The sequence below is a fragment of the Neoarthrinium moseri genome, assembly GCF_022829205.1.
Source record: "Neoarthrinium moseri strain CBS 164.80 chromosome Unknown scaffold4_Wmoseri_CBS_16480, whole genome shotgun sequence".
Classification (NCBI taxonomy): Eukaryota; Fungi; Ascomycota; class Sordariomycetes; order Amphisphaeriales; family Apiosporaceae; genus Neoarthrinium; species Neoarthrinium moseri.
This window is the reverse complement of record NW_026055118.1, coordinates 352573-367735: the sequence shown is the minus strand read 5'-3', so window position 1 is coordinate 367735 and position 15163 is coordinate 352573. Positions and strand designations below refer to the sequence as shown.

Sequence of the window (15163 nt, the reverse complement as noted above, 5' to 3'; positions counted from 1 at the left end):
TTTACGGGGAGGAAAGAAACCCCTCTTTGAGCGATGGAATTCACTAATCATAGTTACAATGTGGTTTATAATCGGAAAGCAAGAAACTTCAAATTCTAGACATTGCATAGGGGTTATGTTTATCGTTTACGCCTTGCCGGCTCCCTTTATTGGCAACATGGAGCAATTAAAAGCATTGTGCGTCGTACAGGCCTACATCAACTCAAGTCATATTCATCTACTCAGAAAAGGCTCACCACAAAGGGGAACAGAGCCACATCCGCTATCAGCAATCTGTGAACCTCACCGGTATCCAAACAAGGGATTTGATTGGGCTTCAGACGTTACTGGCGTATGACGGTATATCATAAACACCTCACATCTTGCGCACAACGGTGTATCCACACTTCAGAAACGACCTCTCAAATCATTTGTCGGCGATATCTCTCGCCCCGAAGGATTCTCTTTCGTCGTCGGTCAGGCTTGTCCCGATCTATTGTCACGATGCAGGTAACATGTTGGTGACGCGCATATCCCGCCGAGCCAATGATAGCACCATCCTGTCGTCGCGCCACCTGAGCCACCTGAGACTCAGCGGGCAACGCGCCACAAGAGATGCATGAACCGGGCGTATTACAAGCTTATCTTGAATTCGAGACCGAAGCAATGTGTGACAGAGGCTGCAGAGAAACGTGGAGTTATACCCGGCTTCCTCGGCAGCTGGAGTCACACCGCATCGCCGTCGGATATGTGCAACGCTCCCGCTCGTGGAGACGGCGACTATTTTTGTGCGGAGAACCACCCCGGTCTGGTAGCCTGCAGTGTCCCTGCCAGTGCCGAGAGCAGCATGAGAATCTTACGCATCTTACCGTGGATGGCAGTGGTGAGGCTTCGGCTGACGCTTGGCTTCAAATGATAGGCCGCCTGAGAGCTGATCGTCGAGCGAGTCGGCCCAGGAATTCGGTTCGCTCAATCTCCGGATCGAGAAGTGCCCTGAGGACTTGCGGTAAACAGAATGCTCTGATTATGAGGCTAAAGCTAGGTAAAATTACTGCGTGGTAGGACCGCGTAGCACACAGACAGAAGAAACGTTTGCATGCGCCTAAGTGACAAACCTGAGAGCTAGCGCTCGGTCGTGTAAACAAATTTGCACCATGGCATTGCACCATGGCAGTGTCCCCACTGCATGATAGCCTACAGCAGACAGCTGGTGCTGCCGCGCGATGCAATTGGTGTTTGGATCTTTTGACTACTGAATGCGCTTCGTGGTGTTTACATACATTTACGAGAAGTACACTGCAGTGGCTTATAATAATGCAGATAGATGACGTCTGCTGCCCGAAAGAAGAACTTCCCGCTGCATTGGCTGGGCAGCGGTCGAGGCAGTAGTGTCAATAGTATGCGAATGACAACTCAAAAAGTGACGTCGATCTTATTCCCGACTTGGCAAGAAGGCCCTTTATGTACGAATAGACGGGACAGGGTCAATTGTGCGGCAGCTGCAGGGACAAGGGTCTTCGTATTACTCGAGATACACGTTAGGATCTAAATGGCTTAGACACCGGCCGCCTCGGGCGAAACACCCGAGCAGTTGAAATCCTCAGGTAGACGACGATCCTGCCTCGGCGACTCGTGTTCTCAAGCCACTTGATGATCCCGGGGTATAAGATGTGACTGATTACGACGTGGTCGAGTCCAAGAGTGGATTCGTCATTGGTCTCATTGATTTCATTGGCAAATAGGTCGCAATCTGCGTACGTCGGCTCGGCATCAAACTGACAAGGTGCTGATATTTTAGATAGGCTACCGTACGAAGTACCTATGGCGAGATAAGCCCAGATAGTTGGGATGAAACACAGATGCCCTACATCCCATCGATATAGAGCCAATTGATTGATCTTCTTCATCATATTGCGTCGTCTTTACAGCTGTCACCCAGGGGAGTGCTGCATTCCTTATCTTGTTAATCTTCACGGCTGCAAACCCAATTACGGTTAGAATTAAGGTGTCCGACTCTGGTCTGGTTTAAGTGTTGTATAAGTGAATGGTGTTTCGGATGATCTATCTCAAAGGCTTGCAGACTTGACAGTTCAGCCGCAATGGTACTTTCTCTCCTACAGCTTAGGCAATGATTGTCGTCTTGAGGATGTGTCATTTCGACTAGGCTAGACTGCAGTAAAATCGCAAGCAACAGAAAAGAATGTTGCAAAGCTTTCCGATGACTCAAAGTTGTCGGTGGCAGCTCAGAAGTTGCATTGGCCAAATGTCATTCTATATAATGGATTATGAATATTTTGACAAGAATGGCCATAAAATTATCGCTCAGCTTTTATACCGCATGTAGGTTCATCTTGTTAACATACGGCCACCCATGACATGAACCTGAAGAAGAAACTGAGTTCTCTCATTGCATTTTTCCAGGCCACACAGTCTCAAATGTTATTTCAGTCAACCTTGTACGGCAGATCAGGTATTTGGTGCCTTGGCTTCCGCATCCGGCAATCTCGAAAACAAGGATAGGACCCTTACAGCCCTAGCACCCAGCTTCCCGGGCCCCGCTGATCGTGCCGTGCAGATCGCGACAAGGATCTACAGGAATACTCGGTTCAATCAATGACTATACCAGCGACTGTTGGCAGGGAACGCCTAGACAGGACCAATACATCGCTCTCTGGACCCTAGTGATTCACGGCGAACACTGAAACGAGTAACTTCAGGCCTTGCAGTTTCCAATAGACGATAAGGGGAATCTTGGCGAAGAACACGAACGAGATCTTTGTCGCACGAATTCAAGCGGCGCCTGCTACGGGCGTGGTGGTTTGAAGCAATCCGAACTTCGACACGATCGGCATGTGCGCGCACGACCATATAGTTGCAGCAGCAAACTAAACAGCAGATACGAGAGCGCAAAGGCCATTCGACGGTGAGTGTCGAATGTGCTTGATACGATCAAGCGACACCGGCGGCTACTCGATCCGCTCCCGCTAAACAGCCATTGCCGGGCCCTACTTTAGACTTGGGCCTACCTCAGGGGTTCGGAGTGCACGACCCAGAAGAACGCATTTGTCGGAATTATAGCATCTCCTCCCTGGGCTCGGAGAATTTCTGTCGAGCTAGTTGGCTAGCTCGGTTCGTTCCTAGCCTGGTTTGTTCTGGGTGATGAAGCTACTTACACAAGCTGGTGGGTGTGCTAACTCGAGTGCTTAGGAGCACAAGCCACGCCGTGACAGCCAAAACCTCGTCGACGAGATCTCCAATCTCTTCGAGACTCTCTCCGTGCTGCGAAACCATCACGCCCGTGAGGGTTCTGCTGGGCCCACATAGGTTATCTATGATCTACTGTATCATAGGGGTCCAACCCAGTCGCAGCAAGTTGCCACCGTGAAGATATGTAGGTTTCCACGGTATCGCCAAGGGCGACAAGGGCCGAGCTGGAGGGCTACGTATTTGTGCGTCTGTATGTACGTAGGTAATTGTGTATGAGACTCGCCCGCTGAAGAACGTGTGTGTCTCTCCCTCGGTGTGAGCTTGAAGGTGTGAGCGGCTTGGGGTGAGCGCCGCGACAAACCCCGGCGCAACCGATGCTCTTGATTTCTGGTTGTCTTGTTATGGCTCGACGAGGACAACTCGAACATCCCACCACCTTGACTATGGACAGCTAGCTGAAGTCTCCAGCGCCGTGGACCAGATTGGCTTGAAATAGAGCATCGTCAAATCCCGGCCGCGGCGCGCTAGAGCCGCAGATCGTTTACCGTTTGATTGATCACCGAACCTTGCAGCTTTACGCCTTGGGGCGCGTTCCCTAGCTGCAGGCTTGTGCCCCCCAGTTGATCCACCCCAGCACCCAGCACCCAGCACCCAGCAACCCAGGGCCCGCCACGGCTGCCAGGCGCCCCTCCATCCAGGTCGCCATTCTCTCTGCGCCGAATCTCGTTCCGCTGTCAGCCCAGGCACAACAAGCTTCCCTGGGATCTACCATAGTAAAAGACAGCCTCTGGAGGTAACTTTGGCTTGCCAGGAGAGGCCGAGACTAAATACTCTGCCAGCTGATGGACCAGTCTTCGGTTTGGCCGCCGCGGTACTCGGTTTACTGCGCCTTGGCAGCCTATTGCTCCCCAATAAGCGGTTCAATCTCACCAAAGGGCCCGGCCTTGGCTGGGGATGACGACTGTCCCGTCAGACGGCCGGCCGACATGCATGTACGTGTGAATCAGCGCTGCCAACGTGGATGAAGCAAGTATCTCATGGCTACCTGGCATGCGGCATGCCTGGCAACCTGGGTCCTCGAATCCCCTGGCCTGGTCGCTCCCTCGGATCGCTAGGCGAGTATGCACGGATGGCTTGGTGGGAAACTACCAACCGCACGTCCTGGCCCCATCTTCCCGTTTCTTCTTCCAACTGTCGTTTCCACAGCCCGGGATCTTGGAGCCGGGGCCCCCCCTCCTCAGGAGACCTCGTTGGCCATCACTTCAAGGTTCTCCTACAGCTCATCCTGTGCGAGTCTATGTTTTGACAATTTGGTCAAATTACCTCCCCGGCCATGGGCCAGCGCCCCCGCCATCACCTCGACAGGGGGCCCAGTCCTAGGGTGCTGCTTGTACCTGAGCAGGTACTCTTCTGGCGGCCGAACAGTCTGAATCGCCTTGGGCAGATCTGCCAGGCCCTGTCTCGAATACCTCCCTCGGAACTTGGGTTTCTCGTCATCCCGAGTCCACATACATGGCGCCCACCGTGCTGAGAAGATGAAGCTACCGGCACCGCCTTGGCCCACATGGTAAAGCCTTCCACAACCGCCTTTGCTGGTTGATGACCCTGATATCAGTAGCCATTGTTCATATTTAGAAAGCATATTACGGGATGCTTCTGGCCTCCACGCATGTCCCATGTCTTACGTGTATATTGTATTCCTTCCCATCGGGTCTCATTCGTTTCTATCTTACCTAGGCTAATCCTATTCCTCGTCTGCATCTGGATGCCAGTCCAGTTCTTTCTCGTGTCCATTCCGTTCTAGATCACTTGACATCTACCCTTCTCCTCCATCCTCACCGACTTGACGAATTAACAGACGCCCATATCGGCAAAGTAGAAACAACGCCGCCTCGAGGGTTATAGCGGCACGGTTGCAAGGCTACGAATCTACCAACTGATGCCGCTGGTCTTATATATCACCTGGCAAAGACGACATTCGCTTGTGGTTCACGATTCATTGACGAAGCAATAAGACAAAAACCAAACACCATGATTTACTGTACCTATTGTGGGAGGAGCTTCACCAGGAAGGAACATTTGGAGAGGCACATCCCGAGTCGTAAGTACTATCCACGGAACTCGGGACATCGTATACTCACACAAACAGATACAAATGTTAAGCCACACCGCTGTAGCGCCTGCCAGTTGGCGTTTGCAAGAAGGTAAGTAAATACTATCGAGAAATGGCCACATCAGCTCCACTAACACAGGTACAGGGATCTTCTTCAGCGACACTACTCGACTTATCACGAAGCTCACCCTTTAGAGCCGCCGACAGGAGGTATTCCGACGGTCGCGGGGAAAACACCAATCGCCTGCCTCAACTGCGCACAGGCAAAGACTGGCTGCGATAAAGGAGTGCCCTGTGCAAGATGTAAAGACAAAGGACTGCCTTGTGCAGCACGGTATGCCAGGCGGTCTTCCAAGGCTGCTCTACGAGCTGCTCAAGCGGCCCAAGCTGCGCAGTGCAGTGCAGCATTGGGTAGTCAAGAACCCATCACATTAGCACAGCAAGGCTCACCGGTGGCCACCATGAATCCAGTACTCATGGACATTGATGCGAGCGTTGCAAGACAAGGGTCTCCTGCGAAGCATTCGCTCTCTCCGGAGGCCGACTTGACCATCGACCTGAAGATGCAGCATCACGACAACTCAAAGAAGAACTCGCCAGTCAACTCCCATTTGAGCCCGGGTGGATTCGCGTCTCCGCATGTGCAAACTGACGGTCTTGACGATTTCATGCAACTTGGAAGCGAATTCATTGCTCCGGAGCCAAACTATCAGGACATGCTTGTGTGGTCTGATTATCCTCTTGACCTGGACGTTTACTCTACCACCATCCCCATGGCTCGCACAGATGTTCCAATGCCTGCGTTCGCAGAACTGAGCGATATCTCTTCGTCGAATTCAGAGCACATGAGTTCTTCAAGAGGCTCGATCCATACAAGGAGCACTAGCATCATGTCGAGCAATGACTTTGACACGTCCGTCAAGCCTCTTGATACTGGCGTCGCAAGCTCGGCTGAAATACCCGAATTCGAGGTGGTTATCGCCGCTGAGGCTGCGTGGCCACTGGCTCGGTGCAACCCCTCGGTCTATTCAGGCACATGCCCCCGAACCGCTATCGTACATCTAGAATGCCTGGAGCAGAAGTCGAAGCACGAAGGCACGTGGAGTGCCCTGGAGAAGTATTTGGAGCAGGTGGATTGGGATGCTGCAGATCTCGCCTCTGTTGTTCCTATGAGCTCCCGCACCCGCGATCGAATGCTCGCAATTACACAGACTTTTCTTCACAAGGCTTTGGAGATACACCGCGGCGGTGTTAATGGCTTCAATAAGTCAACTTACAACAGCCCTGGCATGTTAACCTTCCTTGTCCTTCCCCCATCCAAAATTCTGGAGTTTTTCTTGAGAAGTTACGTCAGAAGCCTGACTTTCTTCTATTCCCTCGTTTCGACAGGCTGCGTCGACCCCAATGAGATGCTCCAGAACAACCAAGCAACTACGCTTCTTGTACTGCTGATGATTGCTCAAGGAGCTTCCGCAGTCCCCACAGCTGAAGCTCGGGCTTTATCAGCAGGTCTAATCGAAACTTGTCGCATCTCCCTTTTTGATATTATCGAGAAGGACATTGAGATGTCTGCAGACCCGACGGCTCTCCGATCAGCTCTCCTCTTCACCTTGTTGGGGGCATGGAGCGGAGACAAGTGGTTGATGGATATAGCCATGGGGCAGCGTGGCATGTATCTCTCTGTAAGTGCAGCTGCACGAGAAAACGCAAGGCTGGCCCAACTGACCATTATCCCAGATGTTGAAACATGCTGGCATGCTTGACTCTCAACCTTCAATGATTCCTTCTTTACAAGCTTCGACCAGCACTGAATTACAATGGAGAGCGTGGCTACATCGAGAAACGCAGAACAGGTAAGCTCTCATGTTCAACTTTTCATGGCTATGCTAACGTATCGCAGGCTTGTGTACAACTGGGTTATGGTGGACCAGGAACTCAGCTTATTTCATGACACCGCTCCAATGCTTTCCATTAGCGAACTCTGCGCTCCTCTCCCGGGACCTGAATTGCTTTGGATGTCAGCAAACGCTGAGCAGTGGCTTGCCGCAGTGCAATCCATCTATGGGTGTACATCCAACGTAAACCCCCAACTTCTCACCACTCCATCAATCACGCCATCGCTGTGCGATCTCTTCCAAGATTTCCTGCATGACAATTTGTCGCGAAGACAAGGGAATCTGTCTCCACATCAGCTTCGCCTACTCTTACACCCACTACAATCTCTCCTCTGCCATTTGAGACAGATGTTGTCGTGCTTCTCAGATGTGCTTAGCACGCGCCGCACAACCTCCAGGACGGTGACGAAGGCCTCCACAATGCTGCGGCTGGAGGAAGTTCAAGCACTATTACAGAAGTGGTACGAACTATCGATCACATACTACAAGGCAAATCCAGGCTGCGCCGTCAGCAAGACAAACCTGGTTCTCTACCACCTAATCTCACTGAACGCTGTCACGAATTTTCCCGAAATCGAACGTCTCGCGCGACGCGAAGATTTTGATGGGTCTTACTGGGAGCTTTCACTTCGTCATAAGAGGTGTATTTACCAGCGAGAAGAGTCCATATTCCACTCTGGCCAAGTTCTACGCCTCGTCCGCAGCATGCCGGGCGACCGACGCCCCACATGGTGGAGCACTGCGATTTACCGAGCGATCCTCATTCTATGGACCGACAGCATCTCGCGACTTGATCCCAATTTCCAAAAACGAGATGATTCAGGTGGCCCTGTGGCTATCGATCAGGTAACACCGGAAGATGCGGCCGTGATCGCTTACATTTGGAACGGAGACGGCATCCCTGTCCTCACTCCGAGTGAAAGCACCACTGCGAACCTAGATCAGCCTGCCGAGGTTCTTCGCTATGCGGTCAAGGTTATTGAAGATGGTGTGAGCTGTAGACTCAGCGACGGAATCAAGCGCAAGCTTGCCGCCCTAGGGAGCAACTGGAGCGTCGATGGATGTGGGCCAGTAACGGTGTAAACGGCACAGCCGGTGTGGCCAGACACATTTCTCTTCTTCTTTCAACTTCCTTTTCCAACTTTCACGACGACATGACATAGTACATACAGGGATTTCAAGGGTAATAGGCAGGCCAGGCACGCAGTCTCCTTGCCGGACACAGCAGTTTTGAGGTGTAATTCGTGATTGGCGTTCCGGGGTGGAACTTACAGGGGTCACTAGAAGTGACCAGGTTCGAGCTCTTAGTAAGATAGAGTGGGCGGAGTAATGGATCTGACATTAACGACAAGCGGACAATGTACCGAGCATCCGGTTGGTCACCACCCAAAGCTTTCTGCTTTTCTTGGACCACGAGGATCCTTGTCATTGTGACAAGATTTTGGAGGTGTTCATACCGGAGACTCGGTTCCCTCTGGGCGGATGTTGCGTTGCTACCCATGTACAAAAATACTTAGAACATATCACTAGGAACCCTGCTATTATCAGCAACTTGATAAAGACCAAGCTCAAAGTCGGAAGTTGGCCAGATGTTCCATCGATGATTGCCGACTCTGTTCCCTTGCGTCGATCTATAGACCCCAACATAGGCACCCGATGAAGACAGATAGCGGCTGTTCGCTAAAAACTGTTCGATGGAGATACACCTTTCCGTAAGTTTATTCATACCCCTTTGACAAGCTTTTGTCTATGCCTAGGCCACGCGTTGATATCCGGCATACAACAATCAAAGTTCTCACCGCGGTATAGTTAGCGACATCTGGGTCCTGAACCACACCCCCCGCCTTCTCTCCCCAAAAGAACTAACCTATACGATCTGGCGTGGGCCTCCTGTCTTGTGCGGCGACGTTCAATCTTACGATCCTTCTGCCGCATTCAGGATCCTGCGCACGTTGGAAACCACTGTACTTGCTTTCCCCGCGTCTTTGGTTCTTGGACCATCCTACCCAAAGCCACGATCGTTAACCTGGTTTTACGACCTTGACACTGTGTGTGGGTGGAAAAGTGAAGCCTATAATCCCGGTCAGCTGTGTGGCAACAGCATACGAATCTGACACGGAGCAACACATCCACTGCAAGGCCTAGATTGAAATAGTCATCGCTACAATCACCAACCGCGTAGGCGTTCCTCGCGGGCGCCACCTTCTTGCAGATATATGGCAAGCCATCTGGCCCTGAGCGGGATTCTGGATCTGCATGTACTGAGAACTCAGAAACGTTTGTGGCATTTCCACTGCATGACTGGGCGAAGCCCGACGATTTTCGCCCGCATGGGGTCCAAGAATATGCATCGCGGGATCCCGGGCCGTTGTGTGATTGCTTGTCTGAGTTTTGACAGGCTTACTCATTCGCAGACCCGGCGCAAAGGATGAGATCCTCAAAGATACAGTTCGCCATAAATAAATTGGGTTTTTCATCGGGGCGATGGTGAGTAGTACACTCTGGTGATGGAGCACGCAGGGGGGTCGCAGAGCGATTAAGCTCTTGGCTACAGGGGGTCGGAGCGCTTGCGGCCGACCGTTGTCGCCGCCCTACACCACCCCGCCAATCCCCGTTGAGCGGAGCATGGGGGGTAGCTGGGGGCTGCGGAAGACTGGGCTCGCCTCTGCACGCCAGAGCTCAGCCTCCCGGGATGCGTGTTGGCAAATCAGAGCATGATCCGATGGCGGCAAGGCTGAAAGCGGCTAGCTAGCGGGTTGGGGTCTATATAACTTGGCTGGTCGGTTCCAGCAGTTCCCGCTCAGCATTTTGGGGTCTATACAAAGAGCACGTGGCTGGTGGCTTCTGAGTGTTGGGCCATATATGGCAACCGGTGAATAGTCGACGATGTGGCGGCGAGTGGCTTGCTTCCTGCGTATCAATCTCAATCCAACCCGCATGGTCCGGTCGAAGGATGTGGCATGCGATTTTGTCGCAGAGGCATATGGTATTTGTCAGAATATAGCGGATGACTTATGCAGCCATCGGCTCCGCGGAGCCACTGTTGGCACAAATGCGCCTTCCTGGTGCCCATCGCCAAGTTGTACAGCCGTCGTCTCTTACGGCTAGGCACATGATGACAAGCACATCAGGTCGGTCATCTACACAACCGACAGCTTACGCCTCACTCCCACATCACGAAGGAATGCTACCCTGCTCCAATATTACATCCAGGGTCCAAACTGCTTCTCCACGGGCTTCCAAACGGCTCCGTCTTCTGATGATACAGTAAGTGGCACATAAAAATCTATTCGACAGAACTGACATCATAGTCACCAACAACAGATGGAGCATATGGCACAGACATTGAATCATGAGCATCACTTTGCCTCCCTACCTACAGAGCATTGTATGTGCTTGTAGGGATGATTCCGCATGAATACGTGATATGGTGTGATTGTTCGAGATTTATTTAACGAAAAGTGCCTGAAAGGGCATCAACGCCAGGCGGGGTTTGAATAGTTTGTTGCCTGCAGCAGTATTCATTCCACGTCTATACGTATACGGTGCGCATGGGACGTTCTTACCAACAGAGCGACGCAGACAGCTGCACATCTGTAGTCTGGACATATCGTCCCAGGCCGGCATGAGGGAGCCTCGTCGATGAATGCACATCAAGATATAACGGCTAGTGGTCTGTCATCGGCAATTATAACAGGCTGATCTCATTTCCATGTCTAGTACCCTTTGCTCTACGCTTCTCACAAAACGCATTCTACGGCCGAATATAAGCCGCGAAACGACGACATTCCGCCAGATAGGCGCTGAGTGGTCAACATTTTGACTCGTCACGATGGCTGAGATGCATGGAGAGATCTCCAGCTTTTGAGACTGTTGCTGTCAATGTGCCACTGCCCAGGAAGAGTTCGCCGGCCACTGTTGGCGAGCACCTGCCAACACCCATGCTGCCGTGAAACATTCAACAGAGGCCAAGACACAGATGATACCGGAGGTCCGCTGGGGCAAAGGTCCTGCCAGCTGCCGTCAGCGGGCAGAAACCAAGGAGAAAGCAATTGAGATCATGACAGCCAATCATTTGTACCTCTAGCTGCCAAAAAGGGCAGGTCTCCACATTTCCCTCCCGGCCTTCACGGTCTTGGTGCACTCCTACGCTGGTCGAGGACCTGGGCCAAGGTCGACCAGGTACGCGCTTTTCGGAAGCTTCAATAAGGAGCAGACTTTTCTTGAAGCTTGTTCTTAGGTGCCAGCTGTTGTATTGACCCAACATGTGATAGGGGTTTCGCCATTGTCGCGCCCGTCCAGCGCCTCGGGGGCCCGTGAGCTGTTAGGACACTTACTCGGGCCCTCCGCGGCGTCTGGCCCCTGGCGCTAACAGCGGCGTTCCGTTCCTCGCGTCCGTCAGGGCTCCGTGACTTTTCCCCAACCTTGATGCCCATCATCCGGAACCCCAAGGGTTAAGCCATTGGGACTTATAAAAGAAACGTTGTTCAGAGATACATCACCACAATACAAGCATTCTCCATCCTCATCATCTTTCGCCGTGAGACGTGATATTGAGACCTTCAATTTAAAATACTGGAAGGTAGTCTTACTCATCTTGATAAGCCATGTCTCCCTCAGCCATTCACGATCTTTCTTCATCCAGCATGGATGCCCAGAGCAACCAGGTCAAGCCACTGGCTGGCAAGATCGCCCTGATCACTGGTGCCGGTCGCGGTATTGGCAGGGGCATTGCCTTGGAGCTGGGCAAGCGAGGTGCTTCCATTGTTGTCAACTATGCACGAAGTTCCAGTGCTGCTGACGAGGTCGTTCGGGAGCTCGGAAAGTTCGGCAGCAAGTCCATCGCCATCCAGGCCGATGTCTCCAAGCCGGATCAAGTCGCTGGTCTCTTCCAGAAGGCTCTCGCACATTTCGGACACATTGACTTTGTCATCTCCAACTCCGGCATGGAGGTTTGGTGTGAAGAGACTGAGGTCACCCCTGAGCTCTTCGACCAGGTTTTCAACCTCAACTGCCGAGGCCAGTTCTTCGTCGCACAGAATGCCCTGAAGCACTGCAGCAACGGAGGGCGTATAGTCCTCACCTCTTCAATCGCTGCCCAAATGACGGGTATTCCCAACCACGCCCTCTATGCCGGCTCCAAGGCCGCCATTGAAGGTTTCACCCGCTCCTTCGCCGTTGACTGTGGCAAGAAGAACATTACCTGCAACGCCATCGCCCCTGGTGGTATCCAGACCGACATGTTCGATGAGAACAGCTGGCACTACGTCCCAGGCGGCCACAAGGATATGGACATTAACAAGATCAAGGATGGTCTTGCTAAGATGTGCCCTCTGAACAGAGTTGGTACACCTGCCGACATCGGCAAGATCGTGTACTGTCTAGTCAGCAACGAGGGAGAATGGATCAACGGTAAGCATTGGCTTGATTTGTTGAGATATTGGTACGCAACTTCTAACAGCTTCACAGGCCAGGTCTTGCGCTGCAGTGGTGGCGGTGTATAAATGAGTCGTCGATAGCGACACAGAAAGATATAACGTTGTTCTACCGGCCTACACAAGTAACATATCAGGGCACATCACAGACTTGGCAATCAAATGTTAGTAATGCATTCAACTCAGCATGGTATCTGGCGTCGTGTGGAATTAAGTATCTGGATAGCTGAGAATAGAGTGTGCCACTTGAAAATGAAAAAGCCTAGTGATCAATTGAACAAGTTCTGCTACTGTGCGCACTCGGTCGCTCTTTGGTAAGCGACAACCTACTGTCTTCAGTCACTTCTCACGTGTAACCTTATCTCTATAGCTGATGAATTCTCGTCTTCTACTCTAACCAAGCGGAATAAACGTCTTCGTAGGGCAGGTGACTTCGAGTTCAAAAATGTTTGCTTATGCCAACCTTACGAATAACGCTTTCCCCCAAACCTCAATCTGCAACCACTGATTACCGCTGTAGCCATCTGATTAATGACTCTACATCACTGAGTATTTACTACCTCTATGAACAATGGCTAATGACTTGTCGCGCGCTGTTCTTCCTTTGGTCATTGATCGCTGACGTTGAGTGCAATGCTGCTACATTGTATCGGTGCATGGCCAGAGCTGAAGGGCTATACTAAAGGTTTGATGGAAAAGCTGTCAAGTTTGTCCTCTAAGCCGAATCTTCTTGGAGCACCGGCTGCCTCATCATACAGCGGCGCCGCAATATGCGGCCTACCACGTGGGCCATCTTATGAATATTGTCCTGCATGTGTGGCGCAAAGGTGTTAAGGATGTATGTAAGTAAAAATGAAGCAAACGGGAAAAGATTGAATAAAACCTCCGACTGGCTGCAAGTTCATCAGTACTTTGTCATGAGTCGTATGCAGCTGCGATAGAGGAAGATTGGTCACCAGCCAGTGAGGGGTCAATGTCTTACATGATCTTGGCAGCTTCCAAATCAACGACACCGGTTATGGACTTGCATTGATGACTGCGTTTCGCGGCTAGAGTATCCTATCATGGAATGATCAGAGGAAGCACCCAAGCCTCCATTTCCTGGTTTGCCCTTGATACGAGGATTAAGATATCGGAAGCGGCCCGTATGCAGCCGGGAAGCGGTGAAGGGTTCTGAGACATGACAATACCAACAGGGCCAAAGTGACCACCCAAATCGTGACCATGGGGTTCGAAATAGTTGTTGAGCATTGAATTATCCAGCCAGCAACTGATCAAAAATGTCTTACCTCAATCAACAACGCTCCAGAAGCAGGGGTAGATCCAGTTAGCCTTGGCTCAGGCTCATGCATATCATCACTAGTTTGACTAAATAGGTCCAGCGTCAGTAACTAGATGTATCTCTAGCACAGAACCTTGGAGTTTTATCCCAGGGCTAAGGAAATACTGTATTGTATCATCGTATGCTGAGGACATGATACGTATCAGATAACCGTTAGTTGAGCAGATCAAAGCGCTAGAAGACAGATGCCATTTCGGGTCATTAGCTTCCCTCTGGACTCAACCGTGTTTTCATGATTAATGATCCGGAAGTGGTGGTATATAACTACAAAGCTAGAATGAAATGGGGATCCCTGTAGATATGGCAGATTTCAAGGGCCAACGCTTGCAGCAAAAAGATCCCCGCTGCGATACCGTATGCATAAAGAAGCGCAAGAAGAGAGACATACATATTCAAAGGAAAGCATGTCTAGTCAACACGAGGAGATCCACAAAATTTCCTCACGATTCAGCAGGGGACTTGTGGCCACACGGAATTAAATGAAGGCAATCAGCGTGGCGTCTCAGCGCCCCTGTTGGCGTGGACTCACCCGGCAAACTTTTGCTTTTAGCCATCTAGAATTAGAAGAAAAGCACCCGAAGCTTGCCTACACGTGGCAATGTGTCGTTCCAAATGTGTTGATACCGCCACAGACCACGGAACACTAGATGTATTTCTCTTCGAGTTATGAACAGAGCAGTCTAATGCCAATAGGATGGGCAACACTCCGGATTATGTACTTTATTGCAAAGGCTGCTGGCCTTGGCAAGCTTCTCCGACGGGCTTAACCCTGTAAATGGAGCGCGACTTCGGAAATCGGCAAAAATCTTAACTCTAGACGTGGCATCAAGATCCCAGTTTGGGAATCGTATATATAATCTTCACTATTCCAACAAGGTTTTTAGGACAACCGAATGAGGAAAATGATGATGACAAACAGCAGCCAGCATTAGTAAGAGCGGGTCTTCAAATGCCTCAGGAATAGCATAGTTCGTGAGATAAGGTTATAGGGTTGCAGCGATAAACGTAGATGTGGGAGATTCCTTGAGGCTGGGCTCTGGGTTAACGCTATCTCCCATGTGCTCATGTGCCAGCCGGGGTATCCCCTAAAACACTAGAGCTTTTCTAAGCCTCTATACCAAAATAGTAACCCTTGTTATGACTGAGCAAGGATGAACCTCGTCACCTGGCCTCCGAGCCTCGCGATCCCGAT

General features: G+C 51.3%; 2 protein-coding genes across 2 annotated transcripts; both read left to right on the top strand.

Annotated features, from left to right (window-relative positions):
* Positions 1-5217: 5217 nt before the first annotated feature.
* JN550_001908 (uncharacterized protein) lies at positions 5218-8277 on the top strand (the record flags this gene model as incomplete). The annotated part of the gene is made up of 5 exons (XM_049313144.1): positions 5218-5287; positions 5336-5390; positions 5445-6981; positions 7037-7152; positions 7200-8277. 5 exons carry the CDS (start codon positions 5218-5220, stop codon positions 8275-8277), a joined length of 2856 nt encoding a protein of 951 aa, XP_049175969.1.
* Positions 8278-11840: 3563 nt separating this feature from the next.
* JN550_001907 (uncharacterized protein) lies at positions 11841-12698 on the top strand (the record flags this gene model as incomplete). Its single annotated transcript, XM_049313143.1, has 2 exons — positions 11841-12606; positions 12664-12698. 2 exons carry the CDS (start codon positions 11841-11843, stop codon positions 12696-12698), a joined length of 801 nt encoding a protein of 266 aa, XP_049175968.1.
* Positions 12699-15163: the final 2465 nt, after the last annotated feature.